General features: G+C 49.3%; 1 protein-coding gene across 1 annotated transcript; it reads left to right on the plus strand.

Annotated features, from left to right (window-relative positions):
- Window positions 1-207: 207 nt before the first annotated feature.
- Window positions 208-9722, plus strand: LOC126518194 (uncharacterized). The gene is made up of 4 exons (XM_055064730.2): window positions 208-361; window positions 4658-4778; window positions 7169-7465; window positions 9491-9722. Exons 1-4 carry the CDS (start codon window positions 249-251, stop codon window positions 9665-9667), a joined length of 708 nt encoding a protein of 235 aa, XP_054920705.1. The 5' UTR covers window positions 208-248; the 3' UTR covers window positions 9668-9722.
- The last annotated feature ends 6174 nt before the right edge of the window (window positions 9723-15896 follow it).

A 15896-nucleotide genomic window follows, 5' to 3' on the forward strand; every position in this document is an offset into this window, starting at 1 on the left:
GAAGCAGCCTAAGAATGCAAACGCATTAAAATTGAATATGCACCAGGGATGTAACTAAATCAATGTTTTCACGTAAGCCCGCTGTCCGCTTGCAAAGCACCGTAACCTTTCGGGCAGCTTCCTATTACTACACTGCGTAGACGCGGCCGATTCACCTCGAATGCGCGCCTGCTTTTCTCAACTTATCGTCTGGCCGATGACGAGGGCGAACTAAAGCGCACGCACTCTGTATTTCGCTTTTCCAGTACATGAAGAAACTCCTGACGGGCAAAGATGGAGCCGAGACGTTCCTCGGGGCAAAGGTCACCAGTCGCTACATGGCCGACAAGCTGATCGAGGAGTTGCTCGAATTTCACTACAGGTGCTTTCTGTCGCCTCGCTGGCGCGGCCCTTAATAATTAGCCGAGCGATCGTAACCGCATTACGCGTGTAAAATCTCGGAACGAGATTGAACCTCCAGTTGAATTCGATCTAACACAGCGTCTTCCTGAGCGAGCTGGGAGTTAGAATGGAGCGGAGTCACCTCGCCCGGCACTCTGACACGTCACCCCTAGCTCGTGTGATGGGAGTAGGAAGAGCATGGGACTGCTGAAATTTGTTTTACTGTACAATTCAACGAGAACAGCGGTTTTCGAAACGGTATTCAATTAAGGATCACGTCCATATGTTCTCAATCAGATGACTGAGAAATCTGCGGTGTATAACCAACCTGTCATATATGGGTTTCGTGGATTACGACAAGGCGTTCCTCTCCACAGAGATAACAGTAGTCATGTAAGCATTGCGTATATAGTGAACAGTAGCTTAGCAAGTATCTGTGAACACTGCGTGGCCATACATTTCCTCTTTCGAGGAAGAGCGGGAAAATACTGATTAAATTCGGTATCACGCGAGAAGACACAATCTCTCCAGTGCCATTCGCTCCACGCTCAGAAGTATTCAAGATGTCAGGCTGGTACGGATCAGGCGTGAGCACCAATGGGGAACATCTGAGCAACCTGAGCTTTGCAAATTCCGTTGTCCTGTTCAGCAACGTTGGAAATGACTTGCAACAATTGATCGAGGATTTTAGCCGACCTGTTGTATGAAAGTACGCAAAAAGCTAACGTGATTGGCAGTCAGCCTCATAGATTCCGGCAAGAGTATGTTCATAAATTCCAACCACCTAGTAAAATAACGCGCGCATGACAACAGTATCGTTGCCATTTCTGTGGAAACGACGCGCAGGAAACTTTCCTGTATACCCATACACAACAGCATGGGTTTCAGAGTGAGCACGGATTCAACAGCCAAATTTTCTGGATTCACGTGTGGATAAGTGACGACCATATTGGTTACACCATGCATCTGCAGATAGAAAACAAATACAGTTTATTTGCCTTTTAGTGTTTCCTGTGACCCCGCAAAACAAATCATACGAACGCTGGAGTGAAAACGGAATCCGAGGTGTTCAGTTGTCACGTATATAGTGGAAGCAAACAATTAAGAATGCACATAAAACATCCGGAACCAAACCTTATCATGCGTCGATCATGTGCGCGTTAAAATTTCATGTTTTTTTTTTTCGGGAGAACACAACAACTTGTGTGCTCATGTGAATTAGTAAAGATTTCATTTGTTAAATGTCAATGTTTGTCCCCTCCTGAAGCACGCCCCCAAGAAACATGAATTACGCCGATGTTCTTTGCAGGCAACTCCGTTTTGTATGCATCGAACACAACTGTACAGAAGCTATGAGAGTACAGTGCGGTCGTTAAATTTTTTTCACACGCCAGCACTTTCTAGGCTTCAAGTTCTAGTTTGCATTCGCCGCACATAAATAGATAGGAATAAATCTAACACGCGCATACAAATTATTTGTCATCTGTGGAATGACGCAGTTGGTCCTATGAGCTATCGGCGCCACTTTGAGCGCGGCATACATTATAAGTTGGGCCCTTCTCTATTGGCGAACATCGCGTTACAGAGTGTAGTACTTCCTTCGATCCGCTGGCATATTATTCCCTGTATTGTGTGTTTACGGTTCAGTGCTACGTTGTAACAGTATTAGGATATTTAAGCCCAAGAAAAAAATTCAACTCGGGCCTGTGCTTTACTGCTATTAGCTTCATAACTGGATGATGGCTGTGTTGAAAGCTCCAACGCTGTGATGTGTGGTAATGCAGGAAACAATGCAAATGATTGATGCAGGGGTGAACGTCTTGAAGCCGTGGCCGTAAGGACTACTCGCAAAATTTCCCTGAGTGAAGCACACCATCTTTCTTTTTTAATGTAGCGTATCTGTATTACACAAAGAAAGAAAAGAAATGTTCCGAAGTTCGTGCATCACAAAGATAACTAAGCAGGTCGTATTTCAGGCTTGGAAACACGCCATTATTACAGGCCGTGACGTTATGTGCAGCAGTGAATTTCACTCGGATGCGATACCCCACTGCAGCCAGTAGTTCTGTTTATTACACTTAAATTTCTTAGAATTTTTTACGCTAATGTAACTAGTCAGCAATATAAATCCGTCGGGATCGACGTAGAGTCTTCGTCAGAACATTATAATCAGCAATGCAAAGAAATAATTACACGGTCGGCAGAAGTAATCTATAAGTGATTGGAATTTTCAACATCAAGTCCGCGTCGGAAATTCCATCGCCATGAATGCTGATAAACTGTGCGAAGGGCCCGCTAAAAAACTATGTAAATTCTGCAAAAAGAACATTCCGGTGAATTGAGATTGTACGACAGCGATGGAAGTGTATACATTCAGTGGATCAGAGCTCATAAAGCCATTGTGAAGCGGGCTGTGTGGACGCAGAGCGGATCGTAATGACAGTTTTGATCTGAAACTCAAGTGTTCACATTTCCGAGGCACGTGTCTCTTTGAATTCATCGATCCCTGCTTCGTCACGACTCGCTACACTACGAAACACAAAAAGAAACACTAACTCAGTTTGGACAGAAATGTATCCTATAAAAAAAAATGACTCCACTTTCTGTAATTATCGCTTTGAGAAATTGATTTGTAACAGCGAATTTAATTTTGAATTACGCGCCGGAAACCCCAGCGCCGGGACGTCAGTGTGACGTCACGGATTTCCAAGCATATTTTTTTCCTTTTTTTTAGTCGAGCCATTGTCGCTCAGTGAACGTTCTTAAATTTGCTATGCGCACTTTTTTTCTTCTTCGGAATACATTGCAAGTCCATCTTTACCAATACAGAGTTAACTAGCCACGAGCAGACGCCGTTAAGCTTCATGACGTCACGGGAAAGCTGGTGCGGGAAATTCCCGGCGACGTCGCTTCTCGTCTTTCGTTCTTGCACGTTATTCTGGTTTACCGAGTGCCTTCTTTCCGTAAGAGCAACATTTTTTTAGGGGTGGGAGGGTATTGTAGAAGGGTAATTCAATAAAACAGCTCGAACAGTTTCTATTTTAATGCGAAAGCATTATACGACCCGTTAGGCGAAAATCCGCCGGCGTAGTCGGCGTGACCGAAAGATGCTACGAAAAAAATGGCCGACGGTGCAAAGAGTGAAAAGGCGTCACGAAATGCACGGATTGACGTCAAAATCCTCTGGGAGATTCAGGGTCAACAAAGTCGAATAATGGTTTTGAAAAGAAAATCTGGTAAATTACGGCTTGGGTTCGAATCGGACCCAGGCCTGCAAGACGAGCACGCTCTCCAGACGCCACTGCGGCTCCGCGGTTCTCGTGCACTAACGGTGTGCCTATAGCGCATGCGCCATTGCGCACCTGACAGCGCAGCCAATGGGGAGGAGGTGGCGCCACGTCATGAGTGTGTGAAGTGAGTGCACGAAGAGCGTTAATTTCAAATCGAACGGCGCTGAGCGGTCCTTCCAGTTATGAACTCTTCGCGGGCAAGCGGGCGTGTTGAGACGCTTGGCGAGTTTTGATTGGCCCTTACCGAGGCGCAGTTAGGACGCAAGTGAGGGCTTAAGCGGGCAAGGAACGCGCGGAAAAAGAAATTCACCTAAGGGACTATAACGCTTTCGCATTCCCACACGTAAGAAGTCGTGTCTCTGTCGATCTTTTTTAAATTTATTTGTGATGTCTCTGTATGCTTGTACGCTTACGTCGTTTCATAGAGTGGTTCTGATCGGTGCTACATTTCATTTTTTTTATGTTCCTTACTTTCTACGAGCATTGCTTTGCTACGAATCTCCGAACTACACGCGTCAACAATTTAGGAAGTAACCTGTCAACGTTTGCTAAAAATTACCTATGATAATTGTACATTTTAAGAATGTCGTATCGAGTTCCGTTTTCAGTGAAAACAAAAGCTGGTGCTGTTTCGATAAGGCCGAAATTTAGGAAATTAACCACTGCAAAAGCAAAACGACGAGTCCTCAGCAAAATGCTACAATCAACAAGTGCAAGCGCGAAATGATTAATTGGTTGCCGTAAAAAAAATCTTATATATTGCCAGGTGATAGCTTTCCGATAAGCGACAGGCGCTTCAATGTGCCGTGGCATTAGGTAAAAAACACGACAATGCCACTGGCAGAGCGAGTCGGGATACACAACGCAGCAATGCTTTGCTGTGCTTAACAACACAGTGGTGGAAACAACAGTGCAGTAAAAAAAAAAAACGATCCAAGTATGGGCAAGCCCTGCCTCGAGTGTGATCCGATTGCTTCTCATCGCAGCACGATCGACACGGTCATCATCGAGTCGTACATAGCGTTGCCCACCACGATAGACTGCCGCGTGTATCCTGTCAGCAGCAGGACAGGCGTAGAACTGAGCGTCCCCAACGTGCCCACATTGGTGAGTCCAACTTTTGCATTTAACCGCGGAGCTCTATTTCTTTTTCCTCACTGTATCGGCCCAACACGCGACGCTCCGAAACATCGAGCGTGTTGGCCGCGGAAATGTTTGGTCCCCGGTAGTTTTTAATTGATGCCAACTTGTTTGGCTCTCCTGCCATGCAGTTAGAGTGTGTTCGAATTCTAACCAGCACGAGACAGTCCACGTAGACAGCTAAGGATATAGCAGAGACAGCTTGGATGCCACGTAATGGAACGCGTTTCTAGCCGTCTGGAAGACGTACGTAAAACGCGTCTGCGACTTGACGCCACCTCACAGCGGCGAGAAAAAGTTGAGAAAAGCAAACATTATTTCCGTATTAGGACATTGCGCCTGAAAACCTACGAAAAACACGATGTAGCTGACATTAAGAGAGTAGAATCGCGTGTCTATGCGCGCGCGCGCGCGCGCGTGTATGTGTGTGTGTGTGTGCGTGCGTGCGCGCAGACGGCCTTCCTCTCGGCTTTGCAACCGTCCTGCTCAGCCGCCATCTGGTTTGGACAGGAAAGCAGCCTGCGTCGTTTTTGACTTCGATGCTGTATTCGCGAAGCTGTCTACTTTGACGTCTTCGTGAGAATTGGAACGAGACTTAGGATGGCCGCTGTCCACTTAGCCGTCTACTTAGGCGTCTACGGCGAGTATTGGAACACAGCCTTAGCATCGGCCGCGAAGACTAACGGAGTCGCCATCTGTCGGAAGCGCCTCGCTTGCGTAGTATGAGGGATAACGCGGCGCGCTCCCCATAGCTTCGATTGGCTGTCGGCGCTCAATAAAAACACCACGCGGGAGCCTTCCTGGACATTTCTGCAAGTACCTTCGGAACGAAGGAAGTTTCTTACTGTAAAAATAATAATCTTGGGCAAACAGAAAGCACAGAATGGTCTACAGACATCTCTTTACGGAATATCTACAGTGAACGCCCACTGACCGCAGTCGCCGCGATAGAGTCCCCCGAACCGGCTTCTTGCGTGAAACCATCTGAAATACGCTCTTGCAGTGTGCTGTCTGTATAACTAAATGGAGCATAAGAGAATGAAGCATCAGTGCTGCGATCGCACGGATTCGCAGCGACCGACTGCGCGTCTGCATGCATGTCCACGCACAATGTTTCGCTTTCGCTGCGAGCGCGTTTTCGCACCGTGCCGCGAGCTTTTTATAGTCCGCGGGATATGAGCATTTGACAGCACACAAGCAACCATTGTTGCGTGGACGCCATCAGAGCTGTCCAAAAATATTTTCGTTACGACTATAGGACTCCGACACCTACAGCAACTTTTGACATGCCGTCACGACGATTCAATTTTCTTTGTTTACTTTCTTCTAAATCCTTGGTCGTTTGAATATCATTATTTATCAAGTTGCGTCGCACTGTACGTTTATCGGTCTTCTCAGCGAGCAATTTCCCGCTGCTTCTTTTTCTTAATCGTGTACATTCCTTGTTTGGTGCTAACACGAACAGGAGCGTATGCCAAGCCTTTTTTAATAGGTGAAATAATGATATTGAAACTCCAAGAATTTAGAAGAAAAAGAAAGGTTGAATCGTTCCGGCGGAAATTTGGACCACCTGAGGGTTCCTTAAGCTGCATTGAAATCGAAGTACACAGGTGTTTCCCCCATTTCGACCCCATTGAAACGCGGCCGCCGTGGCCGGGATTCGATCCCGCGACCTTGTGCTTAGCAGCCCAACACCATAGCCTCTAAGCAACCACGGCGGGTCAACGCGTTTCCGTTTCCACGGTCTTCTGATGCACAGAAGAGCGTCGCGTCGCCTCTGGTAGGGATCGCCTCGGGATATTATCGGGACGCTCCCGACTTTTCAGTGAACGCCCCGCATCCCGACTTTAACATGTCGCGACGGCCAAATGTCCCGACTTTTGCTTTTCTTTTTTCTTTCTACTGGATAAAATCAAATAGACGACATTTCCTTTTTTTTTCATAATACGTGACAGCTCGTTTGTACATTCTTCTCTTTTCTTCTTCTGTTGCATTGTCGTAAACATACAGGCGGTTTCGTCTTTGTCACAGTTCTTGTTCTGTTGTACAGGCCCGAACACTTAAACAGTACACCTCTTTCCGTATTGGTGGCCGTGTTAGTCAAGCAACTGGGCCTCACATTTCTCGTAAATCACGGCACCGGTAGGACTAAAAAAAAATGAAGTTTACTTTGTCGCACGTACCTCGGCCAAGCACTGACAGAGTCGGTCGTCGCCAGCTAGCCTCCTCCTCTCGAGTACCCCACTCCCCTCCCTCAACCGACCCGAATTCAACTCGGGCGTTGGCAACCCTAGTAGATAACCCTATATTCGCGAGCGCATCATTGTCCTCTCTCTCTCTCTCTCTCTCTCTCTCAGGAGGTTGCCGCCTACATGTCCAACAGAAGCCGGGACGAGGGAGACGTGTATCGCATCCTGTTCGCCTCCACAATGGCGTTTATGATATACCGCAGAGGACCCCGACAACCGAACCTGACCGACCTTGGCGACGACTGCCAAATGAGCTACATGACCGATATGGGAGCGTACTGCTCTATGCACTTGGATAAAATACCGACGGCCAGGTACTCCAAGGACAACTATTCTATGTACGTCGTCGGTGATGGCGGAAACTACATGTACGCCTTCGAGCATTTCACGACACTTTTTCAGAAGGTACGCACGAACTTCATCTCCGGCGTCCGGGGGCTGCGTTTAAAGGACCGTACATGGTCGACCCGCCCGTCCGTTCCGCCCTAGCACGCCCGCGTGCGGACGCCCAAAAGGCGAATGGTGCCGCAAAATTCGATACACACTCAATCCGCATGAGCGGATCGCACGCGCACTCTTATTGGGCGACGCGGCCTGTTGACAGCTGGCAACCGTTCAGCGGAGCAAAGGTGTTCAAGGTTAGCAACCACCTTTGACAGCAGACGACACTGGCATATTTTTGCAGATGTGATTTCAAGTTTCCGCGTCCCGGTGAAAATGCGACTCCAGGCTGCCACATTCTGTTCTGCAGCCGTATGTGTTGCATTGGCACCGTCATCCTTCTTCGAAACATTGCACAGTCGTCTTATCTGCGCCACCTTTTACAGATGTATTGCAATCGCATCACGTCGCAGCACGCGACGTATTCTCGGATGATTACTTTCAGTTCGCGCTGCATTGGCTGGTTGAACAAAAGCCGATTTACGCTCGCGCCGCCCATCGCCGCAAGCCGCACCGCACGCGTGCGGTCGCGCGAAAGATTGCACGTATCGAACACTTGTGCACAAATTTCGGTTTACAATGTGTAAGGTATGCACTGTGCACACAGTGTAAATGGTAATTTGTGCACAAGTGCTGGATACGTGCAATCTTTAGCGGGACCGCACGCGTGCGGTGCGGCTTGCGGCGATGGGCGGCGCGAGCGTAAATCGGCACCCGCGTGTGCCGTGCACTGGGGCTGCAACGTTAACCCTACAGGTGGCCAAAATTATTCGCGAGTCCGCCCCCACCCCCCTCGTCCCAATCTGTGGCGTGCCTCATAATCGTATCGTGGTTTTGGCCACGCGAAACCTCAGAATTTAATTTCTTCGTTAAAAAAAGAAAAGCGCGAAGCGACATTGGTGCCCTCAATCCGAAAGCGATGCAATTTCGCCGGTGCCGCTCTATTACGGGCTGCGCAAAGACGCCTGTGTGACGCTATCGCACGAGATTACGTGAACGGCGTGTCTCAATGCGTTTAATTAAAAGAGCGCCATGAACTTTGACGCACCAGCGCACACTTGTAACACCGTCTGAACAGATCGAGCGCAGCGCTAAACCTCGCTATCGCTTGCAAGTGCTTCAGCCTTCGAGCAAAAAAAAAGTTTTCTTTTTCATTTGTTTTCTTTGGGCTTACTCGGTGCTTGTTGTTGTTGTTGTTGTTACTCGGCTGGGCCGATCAAACCCAGAGTCACGCGTAGGACCCGGATCGCGTGGTCCCGAGTCCATGTGATTCGACTCACGTGCGAGAACTTGCAGACCCATAAGGCCTGCAGACTGGGCGTGGGTCGGAGAGTCTTGCAGAGTCTTGCAGTGGATATGTAGATTTACTTATTTATTGTCATACTCTCAAGTTCCCGGGGGCATTACATAGAGGAGTGGTGATAATTGCAAATAAATTCGTTAACAATATTCTTGAAGTTTGTGGCGTCAGAAATGGCAGTGATTGAGGCAGGGAGGTGGTTCCAGTCATTCGTAGTTCTTGGCAAAAAAGTAATCGAAACAAACGTTGGTGCGACAAGTTGGAACTTCAACCTTAAAACGATGATCCGTGCGTGACGACATGTATGATGGCGGGGAGATTAGTTCATTCTTAACTGTTTCGTTAGTGTAATAAATCTTTTGGAAAAGGCATAGGCGAAAGTATTTACGACGTAACTCTAGGTTAGGCAAGCCAAGGGTCAGTTTCGTTGATGAGACACTTGCATGACGAGAATAATTCAAGAGAATAAAACGAGCAGCTCGGTTTTGAATGGATTCGATGGTATTTTTTAGCTTTAGAGCAGAAGGGTCGAAAATAGAGCATGCATATTCAAGTTTAGGCCTCACTAAGGATTTGTACAGAAGTAACTTGACACCTGCAGTTGCCGACGAAAAATTACGCCGTAAAAACCGTAAAAAGATGTCGACGATTTACTCGATTCATGTGTTTTCTTTTCTTTCTGCCTGCAGTACTTCAAGTACATGCCGAAATATTCGGACGGATGGGCTCTCTACGACGTGGAATTGGACAGGGAATTTGATTGCGGCACAAATTACGGACCTGGCTACAAGCGTGTCGAAACTACAAAAGACGTCGTCCTTGATCGGGCTGCGAAACAACCAACGTACCGTGTAGCTTGGTATTAAAAAAAAACGAATTTAGCCTGAAAGGTCCCGCACACTTTCCTTATTATACAGAGCGTCCAAAAATATATGTATCACAAACAGCGCTATAGGTATAATCTCCTGATATTCCGGCGTACACGTCTGTACGCCAGCAAGTCATCGCTATAGCTATTTTAAACCTTACATAGAAAGCGCGGGAAAGCCTCTTCCAAAATCGGACAACGCTGATATTCGGCCGCCATTTTTTGAGGGATAGACTGCCAGCAGCCTGCGCCAGTGCACGCTTGCATGTTTTTTTGGGCTGTTCCTCCAGCGTTGTTCCACTGGAACGGGGAGACAGAGTGCACTGGCCCAGCTAGAGGAAGAAAAGCGCTTGGAAGAGGCGCGACCGAACATCTCGGCAAATCTCGTTTCTTGCTCCGTGATCTCGACGCAAGAGGTCACGTGTTGGGGGCCGCCACTGATGAGCAAAGGGGGCTGGCTGCACGGAGCGCTCGGTTGTTGCCAAGGCTGACTGCCTGACGTAATGCTCTCTCCCAACTTTTTTTTTTCCTTCCTCCCCGAAGGTGGTGATGAAAACTTTTATTCAACAAGGGAGGGCGAATAAGCTCGTAGGCTCCGCTAAACTAGGTGTCGTCCTTAGTCCGGGACATCATTGGTCGAAGCCGCCGCTCGGGCCCGTGGGACCAGAGCTCGTTGTTCCTCTATATAGTCCGGAGCTACTGAGCAGGGCCGCCTCCCAGTTCTCTCGAGTGTTAAAATACATGTTTTTTTTGTCGCAAGTTAAAACACACGCAAAAGGAAGATGCATAAAGGCAACACGGGCGTGTTGTCTTTGTGTCTTCCTTTTGTATGTGTTTTAACTTGCGGCAAAAAAAAAAAAACATGTCTTTTAGCAAGCACCAACTATAGGCCAACAAGCAGTTCTCTCGAGTGTGGCGGGAAATAGGGAATAGCTTGGGATCCTGTTGGCAGGCCCAGATCATGTGATATATATCTGCCAAATCCCCGCATGCAGTGCTGGCATTGCCCGCCGATATTTGGATCGAAATGTTTAACTATAGCTGGGCAGAGCAGCGTATTAGTTTGGAGGCGCCGTAGGACGCGCTCTTCTGTTCCGGATGGGCCTTTTGCCGGAGGGGTATACACCCGGCGCTGCTCGCAGAAGTGATGTCGGATTGGCACTGAACCGTAGCATAGAGGGGTAGGACTTTTGGGCCGTTTAGGGCAACGAGGAGGTTCCCAGGGAATGAGTGCGCGGGCCGCTGCATGTGCAGCTTAATTACTTAGGACGCCCTGACGGCCTGGAGTCCAGATTACTCGTTCTGGCGCGGGATCTCGGTCCCTGACGCAGAGTTTGAGAATTTCGCTGGCTAGCGGAGAGATTTCCCCTGCCAAGTAGCTTTCACAGGCCCTTCGAGATGTAAGTATGTATTGCGATATTGGGTCTGCAGCCGCCAAGATGATAGCAACCTCCTCTGCTTCGTTCGCGGCTCTAAATCAGAGTCCATCCACTTGATTTCCCCAATGTATAACCACCACCGTGTAATATCCCCAGGGTGATGGTCCGGCTACATCAACATAATAAACCCCAGAACAGGAGCCAAGCCGTCTTTATTGCGCTTTGGCACGCGCGTGTCTTCTTACTTCATGTGTTTCCTTCGTCATATTACGAGGGAGAGGGGGCTCCCAGAGTTTGGTGCGCCAAAGCTCTGGGATGTGCCCTGTGCGTTCAGGTTCGCAATCGTGTTGAATGCACAGGCGGTCCAGCAGGCGACGCACCGGGGCAGTCTGCATAAGCCGTGTATTGGTTTGTCAGGTGGGCCTCCCTGAGCTGCTGAATAGAGTTGAGGACCCCCAAGGCACATAGTTTCTGATTGGAAGTGCCGATGGGCAGGTCTAATTAAGGCCCATTTGGTTAGTTTCCTGAGGATTGCATCAGCCCTGTTCTTCTCGTGTTTATGTCATTCTTAAACATGGAATCGAGTAAGGAATCCTGCTTGTTAACAAAGGCGTGGGCGAGCCGAAGCGCGCCCCTACCGCGTAAGCCCCCGCGTTTGGTTGAGACTTGGCGGATCATACGTCCTACCTATTCCCCAACTTTGCGTAACTTGTACAACGTATAGTTTCGTTTTTGGTTCTGTTATGTATGAGAAGGACCCAGACCACCCGGATGGAGCCCCTTGATAGAGTCAAGTCCAGGGACGTCCTGTCTTTTAAGCTTGCCCGGATATGTAGGAGTTCGGATTTAGCTGGAGCGCACTGGAATCCGCATTGAGTCGCATAGACGTCCACAATGGAGGCGGCCTGTTGGAGACGGTCTTCCATTTCCCCCATGCTGCCCTGATTTGCCCAAATAGTGATGTCATTGTTGTATAATACATGATGTAGCCCCTCCACCTGTGCCAAGGCACGCGGGAGCTTCATCATGGCTATGTTAAATAGTAGCGGGGAGAGTACTGCCCCTTGCCGGGTCCCCCGCGTACCCATTTCAAATGGACCGTGCTCCTCATCGTCTATGCGGAGGATCGCCAGCCTATCCGAGAGGAAGTCTCTGATGTATGCAGAGGTTTTCCTACCACAATGAGTGTCGCTTAAGTTGGTCAGAATGCTCTCATGCTTAACATTATCGAGCGCACCCTTAAGGTCGAGATCAAGAATTGGCCTGTCATTGTGCGTCGAATAGATGGGTTGGATGACGTCTCGATTTAGTTGAAGGAGGATGTCTTGTGCAGACACGCGCGGACCTAAAACCAAACATGGTATCCGCGAAGTATCCCGTACTTACGAGGCACAGAGAGAGGTGGTCTCGAACCATGGTTACCACGAGCTTGCTTACACACGAAGTGAGCGACATGGGTCTGAGGTTGGGAGTCTGTGCTAATTTGATTGCCGGGTTTGGGGACGAAGGTGCCTAATGCTGTTTTCCGATCAATTGAGAGCGGTTCGCCGTTCCAGATCGCGTTTATGTATTCCGATAGATGCCGATAGGTATCATCCGGCATATTTACTAGAAGTGTTACCGTGACATGACCCACGCCCGGCGCGGTGCCCCCCGCGCATTTTGGCCAGCGTCGCTTTCAGATCATGCGTGGCAAATGGAGCATCGAGTCGATCGTGTTCCCTGCCCGCGTATTCGTGAGCAGTTCTTTCCGGGTTCCGCGTGCGTCATAGGTATTTGTCACAAAGGGCATCAGCTAGCTTGGAATCGGTTCCACGAAAGCCATGCAAGGCCCGGCGGAGCTGTTCCTGTGTTTTGTCCTCTGGTTTGCCGCAGGGTCGATGAGACTACAAAAGAGGCGCCATGCCGCCTTCGAGTTCATCTGCTTAGCTATACCGCATTGCATCGTTCTGCCCAGTTTGAGCCGTTGACTTGCGCCGCGTATTCCGCCGCTTGCATACTCGACGTAGCTATTCGAAGTTTGAGCTTGCGGTTGAGTTTGTTTTTTTCCGCCAGCGTTTGGTTAAACTCCTGCGGGCCTCCCAAAGGTGGAGCAGGTGGTTCTCTACTGCAGGAGTGTCTTCCGTGGTCTGTAGAATTGTGAGACACTTTGAGTCGGTTGCAGTAAGCTGTTTCGTCCATTCTGTGTATTCTCCCGCTTCCAAAACAGAGGGGATTGTCTGAGAGCGAAAAGCTGTCCAATTTGTGAGCTTGGCTTGGCTCCAATTTTTGCAGGCTGCTTTAGCGGAAATGGTGATCTTGAGGAGACAGTGATCGCTACAGAGCGTCTGATTTAAGTTTTTCCTCGTTGCATGAGATACATTTTTAACCGATGATAGATCCGGGCATGTATCTCGGTTTACTGAATTTCCGATTCTAGTAGGTTGCGTCGGGTCTGTAAGGAGCAACAGACGGAGAGTGGAGATGAGTTCTGCCAATTGGCGACCTTTGGTGATTTCGCGGACGTAACCCCAGTGGTATATCTTGGGGCGTTAAAATCACCCACGATCACTAGTGGGTGCTTATCCGCTTCCTTAATTGCTTTGTAAAAGACTTCGCTGAAGACGCTTCGCTTGGACTTGGGGAACTGTAAACATTAAGGATCTATCTGGGGTCTCGTCTTCTATAAAGTTGTATCTTGACCATCCTATATTCATGCCCCTCCGAGAGATCGAGGTATACCTGACGAGCCGTGCGCTCCTTATGTACGCGAATACAGGTGGACGTACCACCCTGAAATGAATCAAATCAGGCAGTTTCGCCTGCAGTCCGGTCTCCTGTAACGTTATGACCACCGCTATTGAATTTAGCGTCTGCAGGTAGAGATGGAGAGTGGCCTTTTTCCCATCTCTAAATGCCGCTGCAATTCTATTGGATAATCTCTAATTTCTCTCGCTTGGACTTTTTATGACTGTTTTTAGAAATGCCTGCCATCATGAATTTATTGTTGAGGGGCCTGCGTGGAAGCCTGAGTAGGCATGGTAGCCTCGATTTGACATGCAATTGTTTGCGCCATATACACCCGATTCTGAGTTTGCGGGGTTACGATGAACAATTTTGCGTCGGCGTCGTTCCGACATCTTAATGCTAGCTTTGATTTTCTCCAGTTGGGGAGTAAGCCACTTTTGGACAGTCTGAAGTAAGCTGGCCGTGAATATCGGCACGAGACACTACTTCATGTCCTGTATATCGCCGCCTGAACTGCAAGGTTTACCTGTTGTGGAATAACGTATTCCACCATGAGTTTGCTTTGTTCTAATAATCGTTTTGTTCTATTCCTCAAATTTTGTTTCCAGCCTGCTAAAACGCGTCTCTATTTCCTTAGAGGTGGCCACTACGGTTTGCGAGACGCTAGTATAGCCTGATAGGTCCGACCCAGGCTACTGCTCCTCGTCCGAGATGGTCGAGGCCAGCACAGACTCCGGCTCCGTTCGTGGTGGAGCCTGGGTCGCTTTCAGAGCCTGGTTTTAGCGTTCTATAGTGGCAATCCATTTTTGCATGATTTCTAGTTGTTTACTCATTTCGATTTCGGAAGGAGAGGGGTAGGTGGCAATGGGAGATAGAAAGGCGACCCCTGACCAACTGCTCACCTTTTGCTGCGGGCTAACCAGTGGGGGGATATCCCCGGCCTGGAAGGCAGGCGGTTTAGACCTCGGCCCGGCCTGTACATCGCTCGGTTTGGGCTGTCCACTTTTGCTTTGCTTGGGACCCTGTGATTTCTTTACGCCAGTCTTGGGAGGTGTTGGAGGTCCTCCTTGCTTGTGATGTCCCGGTTGTCCGTGCTTCAGCTGGGGTGGAGCGGGCTTCCGCGCCTTCCTGAATTTGCCCACACACTCCGCAGAGCCGGTCAAGTGCTTTTCGCCGCAAATGAGGCACTTGGGTTGGCAGTTGTGCTCCGCTGGGCCGTCCGGCGTGATGTCCACCGTTGCACCGCAGTGAATGCACCTCCGATTGTCCGAGTTGGGGCATGCAACTTGGTCTGTGGCCCACTGTACCACACCGGTAGCACCGGTAACTGTCTTCGTATAGTAACGCACTGGCACGTTCTCTGAACAGTATAGTGAATGAATATTGGAACGCGACGTCCCTTGAAAGTCACCACGGCGACGTTAGATGTTCCTAGTTTCCGCAAGTATGTACACGATTTCGCCCTCGGTCCATCCGAGCTTGTGCCGAAGGGATGCCGAAGTTTCGTTGGCTGCAACGTTGGCTACGCCTTTGCGGGTTTCTCCAGCAGAGTTTAGATGTCTGTGAAACGGTATTTGCCGGTCCCCGGTCATCAGCGTGAGCTTCGAGGCCGAGGTTTCCGTCTTCGCACCCACGACAACGATATTCTGATCCCATACCGGCCACACGGAGACACCGGCACTCGCGGTACACTGCCCGCGAGGCCTTGCACTGCGGTACCGATCCCGCCTGGGCCGAACGCAGCGTGAGGATCCATGGTAATTGTTGGCTTGAGCAAAATCACCAACTCGTCCGGCCGGATCCGAGGTGTTTGTCCCCGGCGCCAGCATGCCCTCCTTGCCTCGAGGAGTCAGAGGTGGCACCAGCTGCGGGAGCCAATTTTGTTGCTGGGACGCGGCCGCCGCGAGTCTCGTGGCTTCGTCCTAGCGAGCTTCTCTCGCATTTGGCCGAACCATGAACTGAAGATATCCATCTTCTCCGGGTACAGGGTCCTGCCGTGCTTCCCGCCGCCTGAAGTTCAATACACTGCATCGTGCTGGGGTCGTAGCCTGCCATACAAAAATGCATACTTATATTTTTAGACTTCTTTCCAACTTTCTATCAACTTTATTAACATCCTAT

This window comes from Dermacentor andersoni, chromosome 11 (assembly GCF_023375885.2).
Source record: "Dermacentor andersoni chromosome 11, qqDerAnde1_hic_scaffold, whole genome shotgun sequence".
NCBI classification, from domain to species: Eukaryota; Metazoa; Arthropoda; class Arachnida; order Ixodida; family Ixodidae; genus Dermacentor; species Dermacentor andersoni.

What these genes read in the sequence shown, in the direction of transcription:
- LOC126518194 (XM_055064730.2), top strand. Translation starts at nt 249, where the DNA reads ATGAAGAAACTCCTGACGGGCAAAGATGGAGCCGAGACGTTCCTCGGG. An exon ending in TTGCTCGAATTTCACTACAG is followed by an intron (nt 362 to 4,657) that starts GTGCTTTCTGTC and finishes TTCTCATCGCAG; the next exon opens with CACGATCGACACGGTCATCA. An exon ending in TCACGACACTTTTTCAGAAG is followed by an intron (nt 7,466 to 9,490) that starts GTACGCACGAAC and finishes TTCTGCCTGCAG; the next exon opens with TACTTCAAGTACATGCCGAA.